This window comes from Arachis ipaensis, chromosome B1 (assembly GCF_059453495.1).
Source record: "Arachis ipaensis isolate K30076 ecotype BB chromosome B1, ASM5945349v1, whole genome shotgun sequence".
Classification (NCBI taxonomy): domain Eukaryota; kingdom Viridiplantae; phylum Streptophyta; class Magnoliopsida; order Fabales; family Fabaceae; genus Arachis; species Arachis ipaensis.
This window is the reverse complement of record NC_142436.1, coordinates 123,182,868-123,192,573: the sequence shown is the minus strand read 5'-3', so window position 1 is coordinate 123,192,573 and position 9,706 is coordinate 123,182,868. Positions and strand designations below refer to the sequence as shown.

The 9,706-nt window shown below is 39.3% G+C and overlaps 1 protein-coding gene across 1 annotated transcript; it reads right to left on the bottom strand.

Annotated features, from left to right (window-relative positions):
* Positions 1 to 5,913: 5,913 nt before the first annotated feature.
* LOC148578214 (uncharacterized) lies at positions 5,914 to 6,999 on the bottom strand. The gene has a single exon (XM_088502983.1). The coding sequence runs from the start codon at positions 6,997 to 6,999 to the stop codon at positions 5,914 to 5,916; it is 1,086 nt and encodes a 361-aa protein (XP_088359109.1).
* Positions 7,000 to 9,706: the final 2,707 nt, after the last annotated feature.

Below are 9,706 nucleotides of genomic sequence, written 5' to 3'. Positions count from 1 at the left end.
GCATTTTTTTTCTTTTCTTTGGTGCTTTGCACCTTGAGCCTAGCTGTGACTTTAAATGTTTTGTCTCAAGCTTTACTTGACACAGAAACACCACAAGCACTTAACTGGGGAACTCTTTTTGGAGTTTTGATTTTTCTTTCAGCTACTCCCAGACAGTGGTGCTCAAAGCCTTTGGCATACTCTTCTAATTGCAATTGATCTCGACTCTAAATGTTTTGTCTCAAGGATTACCTGACACAAGAACACCACAAGCATATAACTAGGGAAATAACTCTTTGAGCTTTTAATCATGTCTGACCTCCCTAGTCATTGATGCTCAGAGCCTTAGACCTTGCCCCTCTCTTTTTTTGCTGTTTCTTTTGCTTCAAGGATTAAATTTTTGTTTATTTAAGAGAAATCATAATAATTCTCTAAATCCTTGTTCCTTGTACATTAACATTCTTTGATTCAAATTTAAATACGCACTGTTCATGTCATGCATTCAGAATCACAGAAAATACCACCACATCTAAGTAAATAAGACTATTCTTCAATATAAACTCACTTTCTCATGCAATACATCACTTTTATATTTTTTTATTTGAATTCAAGCTCAGTGAGTAATACATGAGACATCTTTTCGGAATTAAGGCAATTAAGAGAAAATAAAACTAGATCTAGGATTCTAACTAATAAAAAATCATGCAACAAACAAAGCAAAATAGCAGACAACCGGAACATAATATAGTAAAAGCGGGAACGAATATAAAATGAAAGGAACTCAACCACCTTAGTTATCCTAGCGGTCGTTTTATTCTTCAGGTTGTGCTCCTCCTGTGAAGATGATTTACCTCCCTTTGGTGCCATAAGAATAAACAGAAAACTTTTAAGCAAAGCGTCAACACCAAACTTAAAGGTTTGCTTGTCCTCAAGCAAACAAGAACTGAAAACAGAAAGAAACAACTATTATGATGAAAGAAAAATAAAAGGATAAAAGAACAAGAGAAAATTAGGATTAGGAGAGAGAGAAAGAAAATTAAAACTGGGCGGCGAACTAGTGTAGTTGTGTGGCGAAGGCGACGAATACGCGTACAGCACGCGCACGCATGGGTCGCGAAATTTTGTTAATGACGCGTGAGCGTCAGGCACGCGTTCGCATGCCCATGGTTTGTGCAAATCACGCAAAGCCAGCTGCGTGCACGCACAACTCTCTGTTCGCGTGACTTGGGAACCAATATTTTCATGCGACGCGTGTGTGTCATGCACGCGCACGCGTGGATGGCCATTTGTGCAGATGACGCGCACGCGTCAGGGACGCATACGCGTGAACAAGTTTTCTGCTTCTAGCACACTTCCAACCCTAAGCCAGCACAACTCTCTACCCAAACACTTATTTACGTCGATTTTTAAGGTCACGCGTACGCGTACGCATGGGGTACGCATACATCTGGGCTTATTTGTGCGAAAGGCATCATTCCTGCGCCACTCCCGCGCAACTCTTTGTTTATTATTATTTTTCACGCACACCCATCTGACGCGTACGCGTCAGCGACGCTTGCGCGTCGGGTGCTCTCTTCTTTTTTTTCTTTTTTTTCTATTTTCTTTTTTTTATTTTTTTTGTCCGACTCTTGTTCTAAGATAGCTGCATGATCTGAAAAACAGTAAAAACTTAGTAAAAATCAAATAAGGAAGAAAACTACTACTACAAAAAATAGCTAAGGATACAAATTTATCGGGTTGCCTCCCGACAAGCGTTTCTTTAACGTCACTAGCTTAACGGTCAGTTCTGCTAGTTCAGCAGATGAGTGGACCTCTGGCGATCAATCTCGCCTCCAAGATAGTGCTTCAGTCTCTGGCCATTCACTGTAAATTTTCTGTCAGAATTCTCTTCCTGTATTTCCACATGACCATATGGTGAAGCTCTGATAACTATAAACGGTCCTGACCACCGGGATTTCAGCTTCCCGGGAAAGAATTTGAGCCTTGAATTATATAGAAGCACTCTCTGTCCTGGCTCAAAGATTCTGATGGCAATTTTCTTGTCATGCAGAAGCTTGGTTCTCTCCTTATAGAGCTTGGCATTCTCATAAGCTGAGTATCTGAATTCATCAAGCTCATTTAACTGAAGCATCCGCATAATTCCTGCAGCTTCTGAATCAAGATTTAGATATCTGATTGACCAATATGCTTTGTGTTCTAGCTCAACTGGCAGGTGACAGGCTTTGCCATAGACCAACTGAAAAGGGGACATGCCAATAGAAGTCTTGTAAGCTGTCCGGTATGCCTAGAGAGCATCATCAAGCTTCCTAGACCAGTTCTTTCTTGAAACAGTGACGGTCTTCTCTAAAATCCTCTTGAGTTCCCTGTTGAAAACTTTAACCTGTCCACTTGTCTGAGGGTGATAGGGGGTTGCCACTTTATGACGGACTCCATATCTCTGCAGAAGAGAGTCCAGCTATCTGTTATAGAAGTGGCTTCCACCATCACTAATGAGTGTCCTTGGGACACCAAACTGGCTAAAGATATATCTCTGAAGAAAGCTCATTACCACCTTGGCATCATTGGTGGGTAGGGCCAAAGCTTCCACCCACTTGGACACATAATCAACTGCCACTAGAATATAGTTGTTTGAATGTGAGGGTGGGAAAGGTCCCATGAAGTCAATACCCCACACATCAAACAACTCAACCTCAAGAATCCCCTGTTGTGGTATTTCATGGTTGGCAAGAAGATTTGTGGCTTTTTCACATCTGTCACAGTGCTTCACAAATGCTCTTGAGTCTCTAAAGAGAGTCGGCCAGTAAAACCCACTTTGAAGGACCTTTGTAGCTGTCCTTTCACCACCAAAGTGGCCTCCATACTCAAAACCATGACAGTGCCAAAGAATTTGCTATTTTTCTTTATCTGGGACACATCTCCGGATGATACCATCTGAACACCTTTTAAAAAGGTATGGTTCCTCCCAAATGTAGTACTTTGCATCAGTCAATAGCTTCTTCACTTGTTGCCTACTGTACTCCCTGGGGATAAAATTCATGGCTTTATAATTTACAATGTCTGCAAACCATGAAGCCTGCTGAATGAGGAACAATTGCTCATCCGAAAACATCTCAGTCACAGCTGTGGGTGGTTGTACTCCTGCTTCAGGCTCAATTCTGGATAGATGGTCAGCCACTTGATTCTCTGACCCTTTCCTGTCTTTTATCTCAATATCAAACTCCTGAAGGAGCAACACCCATATGATTAATCTTGGTTTAGAATCCTGTTTGGTTAGAAGGTACTTCAAAGCAGCATGATCAGTATAAACAATAACCTTAGAACTAAGTAAATAGGACCTAAACTTATCAACAGTATAAACAACAGCTAATAATTCCTTTTCTGTAGTTGTGTAATTCTTTTAGGCATCATTTAACACACGACTGGCATAGTAAATGACATGTACAAGCTTACCATGCCTCTGTCCTAAAACAACTCCTATAGCAAAATCACTGGCATCACACATTAATTCAAATGGTAAATTCTAGTCAGGTGAAGCTATAATGGGAGCAGAGGTAAGGTTTGCATTCAGAGTTTCAAAAGCATGCAGACAGTCAGAATCAAAGACAAAAGGAACATCAGCAACTAACAGGTTGCTTAAAGGTTTAGCAATTTTAGAAAAATCCTTTATAAATCTTCTATAAAATCCTGCATGACCTAAGAAACTCCTGACTGCCTTAACATTAGTTGGTGGTAGTAATTTTTCTATTACCTCCACCTTTTCTCTATCAACCTCAATTCCCTTACTTGAAATCCGGTGTCCAAGAACAATACCCTCTGTAACCATAAAATGACATTTTTCCCAATTTAAAACAAGGTTTGATTCTTAACACCGTTTCAAGACAAGAGATAAATGCTTAAGGCAGGATTCAAAAGAAATACCAAAAACAGAAAAGTCATCCATAAATACCTCAATGAACTTTTCAACCATATCAGAAAAAATTGAAAGCATGCACCTCTGAAAGGGTCATGTGAATGCTATCTTCTCCTGTAGGCAAATACTCCAAAGGGGCATGTGAATGTTGTCTTCTCTTGATCTTGAGGGTCTACTGCAATTTGATTATATCCAGTATATCCATCTAGAAAATAATAAAATGTATGACCAGCTAGCCTCTCAAGCATCTGATCAATGAAAGGCAGGGGGAAGTGACCCTTTCTTGTAGCAGTGTTGAGCCTCCTGTAGTCTATACACATTCTCCATCCTGTGATTGTTCTAGTAGGAATAAGCTCATTCTCTTCATTCTTGATCACTGTCATCCCTCCTTTCTTGGGAACTACCTGCACAGGACTTACCCAAGGACGGTTAGAAATAGGGTAAATAATAGCTGCTTTCCATAGTTTCATTACCTCTTTTTGGACTACCTCTTTCATAGTTGGATTGAGTCTCCTTTGTGGTTGCACAACTGGTTTAGCATCATCTTCAATGAGGATCTTGTGCATGCACTTGGTTGGACTAATCCCCTTCAAGTTACTAATGATCCACCCAAGAGCTTTTTTATGGCTCCTGAGCACTGAAATAAGTGCCTCTTCCTCTTCAGGCTTCAGGGAAGAGCTAATAATCACTGGATAGGAATCATCTTCACCTAAGAACACATACTTCAGATAAGGAGGTAAAGGTTTGAGCTCAAGCTTGGGGGCTTCCTCCTCTGCCTTAGGCGTGTGAACTAGTGCCTTCTGGCGTGGTGAATCATCAACTTCAATTAACTCATATTCAGAGATAGGATCCAGAATGTCATCAAGTACCTCAGTTTCCAGTACTTCTTGAACAAGTGGTTCAACAATATCAATTCTCATACACCCTTCAAAATCATTATGGTGCTTGAGAGCTTCAAAAACATTAAGGACCACATGTTCTTCATTGACCCTCAGGGTTAATTCACCCTTTTGCACATCAATCAGAGCTCTACCTGTAGCTAAAAAGGGTCTACCAAGAATAATAGAGGATTTTACATCCTCTTCCATGTCTAATATAACAAAATCAGCAGGAAAAATAAAGGGTCCTACTTTCACAAGTAAATCCTCAACAACACCCACAAGTAATTTAATAGAAAGATCAGCAAGTTGAAGAGAAATACGAGTGGGTTTTACCTCCTCAATTTAAAGCTTTTTCATTACTGAAAGTGGCATGAGATTGATGCTAGCTCCAAGATCACATAAAGCTCTCTGAACGGTGACATCTCCAATGGTGCAAGGAATCTCAAAGCTCCTTGGATCCTGCATTTTCTAAGGAAGTTGATGTTGAATAATAGCACTACATTTCTTGGTTAACACCACAGTTTCTTGCTCCTTCCAGTTCCTCTTGTTAGTCAACAATTCTTTCATAAATTTAGCATAAAGGGGCATCTGCTCAAGAGCCTCTGCAAAAGGAATGTTGATCTGTAGCTTCTTGAAGACATCTAAAAATTTAGAGAACTACTTTTCTTTGGAAGCCTTCTGAAGTCTCTGAGGATATGGCATTTTTGGCTTGTATTCAGGAGCCTTTGGCAATGTAGGATACGTGTCAAGAGAGTCAAGGAACGGGTTGTCTGCACGCTTAGGAGGGGCGTGCTCTACTTCTTCCATTTTCTCCTCTGGAGCTTTCTTTTCAACTAGCTCTTCATTGGCCCTTGTTCTAGAACCAGCTATTTTACCACTTCTCAATTGAATAGCCTTGCAATCTTCTCTTGGGTTCACCACTGTATCACCTGAAAATGTACTTGCAGACCTCTCAGGTATTTGCTTGCTCAGTTGGCCCATTTGCACTTCCAAGTTTCTAATGGAGGCTCTAGTTTCCTGCATAAAACTCCTCATCATCTCCCAATTAGAATCTTCTTGGGATTTGGAGTTTCTCTGCTGAGATGGTTGTTGTTGCTGAGACTGAAATTGGTGATTATTGTAATTGTTCTGTTGAAAGCCGCCCTAAGAATTATTGTTGAAATTCTGAGGTCTCTGAGGTTGGTCCCTCCACCCAAAATTTGGGTGATTCCTCCACCCCTGATTGTATGTCTTAGAATAAGGATCGTTGTTGGGATTCCTCGGACCACTCCCCATGTAATTGACCTGTTCAGAAGAGGATTGAGCATAATCATAATTATTATTTTGCACAAAGTTACCTACAATGTCATAAGAGACCTTTGGAGGTGGATTTTGGGTGTTGATAGCTGAGACTTGCATGCCACCCATCTGTTGAGTAAGTAGATTTATTTGCTGAGACATAAGCTTGTTCTGAGCAAGAAGGGCATTAACAGCTTCCACTTCCAACACGCCTCTCTTCTGAGAGGTCTCAGAGTTCACAGGATTCCTATTAGATAAGTATAAATATTGGTTGCTAGCAACCAATTCAATAAGATCAATAGTCTCCTCTGGTGTCTTCTTCTTGTGCAATGAACCACCTGCAGAGGTATCTAAACTCATCTTGGACATCTCACCCAAACCTTCATAAAAGATATCTAGTTGGGTCCATTTAGAGAACATGTCCGGAGGACATTGCCTAGTCAGTAGCTTGTATCTCTCCCAAGCTTCATAAAGAGTTTCACCCTCCTTCTGCCTGAAAGTCTGAACCTCCAACCTAAGCTTAGTCAGCTTCTTTGGTGGGAAAAATTTAGTAAGAAACTCTGTAACATCCTTTTCCCAAGTATTCAGACTCTCCTTTGGTTGGGAATCTAGCCATAGCTTTGCTTTATCCCTCAGAGCAAACGGAAAGAGCATGAGTCTGTACACCTCTAGATTCACTCCATTTGTCTTCACAGTATCACAAATCTGCAGAAAATTAGATATAAACTGATTTGGATCTTCATGAGGAAGTCCATGGTATTGGCAGTTTTGTTGCACCAGGGTGACCAGTTGTGGCTTCAACTCAAAGTTGTTTGCAGCTATAGGAGGCACCACAATACTTTTTCCATAAAGATCCGCAGCAAGGGCAGAATAAGAGCCAAGCACTCTCCTTTGTTGATCATCCCCATTTGGATTTGCCACATTGGCATTAACAGTATTATTATTATCCATAGTGGACTCTACAGCCCTGCAAAGTCTTGCTTGTTGTAAACGTCGCCTACAAGTCCTTTCAGGTTCTGGATCAAAGTCTAACAGAGATTCCTTGTCTCTGTTCCTGCGCATAAACAAATAGAAAACAAAAAAAGGTGGGAATCTCTACGTCAGAGTGCAGAGAAGTCCCAATGAGGTATCCTGTGTAAAATAATAAATTAAAAATGCTAAATAAAATAAATAAATAAATTTCGAAAATAAAAACTAAAATTAAACAAAAATTTTCAAAAATTAACAGGAAAAATAAACAAGACAATTAAAATAAAATTAACTAGGTGACACCAAACTTAATTTCAGAAATTAAGGAAAAATATTAGTGCGATTTAAAAAAAAATTTCAAAAATAATAAACAAAATTTAAATAAAATTAAAACTAAAATGCCTAATCTAAGCAATCAAACAACTGATAGTTGTTAATCACTATCAATCTCCGACAACGGTGCCAAAAACTTGGTACAGATTTTCTAACCACAAACTAACCGGCAAGTGCACCGGGTCGTACCAAGTAATACCTCAGGTGAGTGAGGGTCGATCCCACGAGGATTGATGGATTAAGCAACAATAATTGAGTAATAGGCTTAGCCAGGCAAACAGAAAATAGAGTTTGAGAATCCAAGAGCATTAAACAGTAATTTAAGAGTTTGAAGACAGGCAGGTGAATAGGTTGGGAATAAAATATAAAGAAAGCAGTTAAGGTTTCAGAGTTATCTATTTTTCCGGATTAACTTTTCTTACTAACTATTTTAATCATGCAATATTTAATTTATGGCAAACTATATGTGACTAGACCCTAATTCCTTAGAACTTTCTAGTCTCCTCTAAAATTTATCAACCACTAATTCTTTGGTCACTTAATTCCAATTAGAGGGTGAAGTTCAATTATTCTAGTTTATATGCCACAGAAATCCTAATTACCCAAAAATAAAAGGATTATATGTCACGTATCCCGTTAAATCCAGATAATTAAAATTTAGGAGAATATGTTTTCAAGTTGTTGTTCAAGTAAAGAGCTTTTCCAAGTTATACAAGAATTCAATTAGAAAGAGGGCCATACTTCCGTTCCACCCAAATTCATAAGATAAAGAGCGAAAACAATTCTTAAATTATAAATCCATACATGAATTAAAATAGAAAAAGCAATAAAATCAATCCATACAAATAGACAGAGCTCCTAACCTTAACAATGGAGGATTAGTTGCTGATGGTTCAGAGTAAAATAAGGATTGTAAATTGGTATGGAATAATGTTGTGTTGAGATGGAATGAATAGTTAACTAATTTCCATCCCCTTTTATATCTAATCCTAATAAATTTAAAATCTATCTAAAACTAAAATAATATCTTTTTCTAAAAATAATATTTGAATTTAAATTAGAATTAATTAACAAGTCTTCATTTGATGGGTAGGAACCACTCGTTTTGTCCATTCTGCAGCTTCTAATCTGTGTTTTCTGGGCTTAAAACTGAGTCAGAACAGCCCAGAAATCGCCCCCAGCCTTTTTCTGGGTTTTTTGCACATGGCGCATGTCACGTGTACGCGTTAGTCACGCGTATGCGTCGCCATGGAAAGCTCCAAATCACGCGCATGCGTTAGTCATGCGTACGCGTCGCTCCTCGCTGCCATCTCCTTTGGTTCTTATGCTGCAGAAACTCTATCAAATCCATCCGAATGCTACCTAAAATAAACAAAATTGCAAAAGACTCAAAGTAGCATCCATATTGGCTAAAAGATAATTAGTTCTTTATTAAACTCAACAAATTAGATGCAAATTCACTAGGAAAGGATAAGAAAGATGCTCACGCATCAGTAGGAACAAAAGTCATATAGTCTGCAAGTCTTTTGGTAGTGGTAGAGTTAGTTCCCCAAATCGTTTCAGTAGAAAGAAAAGCCGTTGATGTTGCAACAGCTTGGGGGGAGGCATTTCTTCTGACTCTTCCCTTGACAACTTTCAGTTTTGCTTGCCATGCAACAGTTTCCTGCATAATTTCAGCAAGAATTTCATCCAACATTCAAAAACAATTTTAGTTACAAATATAAACAAAAACATTTAATTTTTCCAAGTTACAGATGAAACATGTTGTGAGTTTTATGTGTGTTGTGTTGATGGGTAGGCATCTGTTTAGCTAAGCACAAGCTCAGTTGGAGCATTCTGCTCGGCTGTGAGTGGTGCAGTACTTGGGGCAGCATAGGCAGCATGGGCAACATCAGATGGAGGGGCAGCAGTTGGAACAATTGCAAGTTGCAGCTGCATTTACCTTGCTTGTTCCTCAGCCTCCATCTGCTTCTTCTTTTTACAAGTTCTCTTATTATGACCAACTTCACTGCAAAACATGCACCTGATGGGATTGTATTTTCGCTTCATCTTTGACCTTGTGCCGGAAGGGCCTTCATTCTTGTCTTTTCTCCTCTTTGTTGTTGGCCTTTCTGGCTTAGGCTTAATTGGGGGAGGGACAGGGGTTGCAGATGGTGTTTTCTCCCAAAGATCTTGTCCCTTGACCGGGTTGACATTGAAAGCATAGGTTCTTCTGTATGAGTCCATCCTTAACCATTCATGACAATACTTCTCTGGCCTCTTATCATGCTTATCTTGTATGGCTGCAATCGCATGCATGCATGGCATTCCTGTATGACAAAAAGAATTACTTAATTGATATTATTGACATCATACG

Coding starts and splice junctions, on each gene's coding strand:
- LOC148578214 (XM_088502983.1), bottom strand. CDS start 6,999: ATGGATAATAATAATACTGTTAATGCCAATGTGGCAAATCCAAATGGG.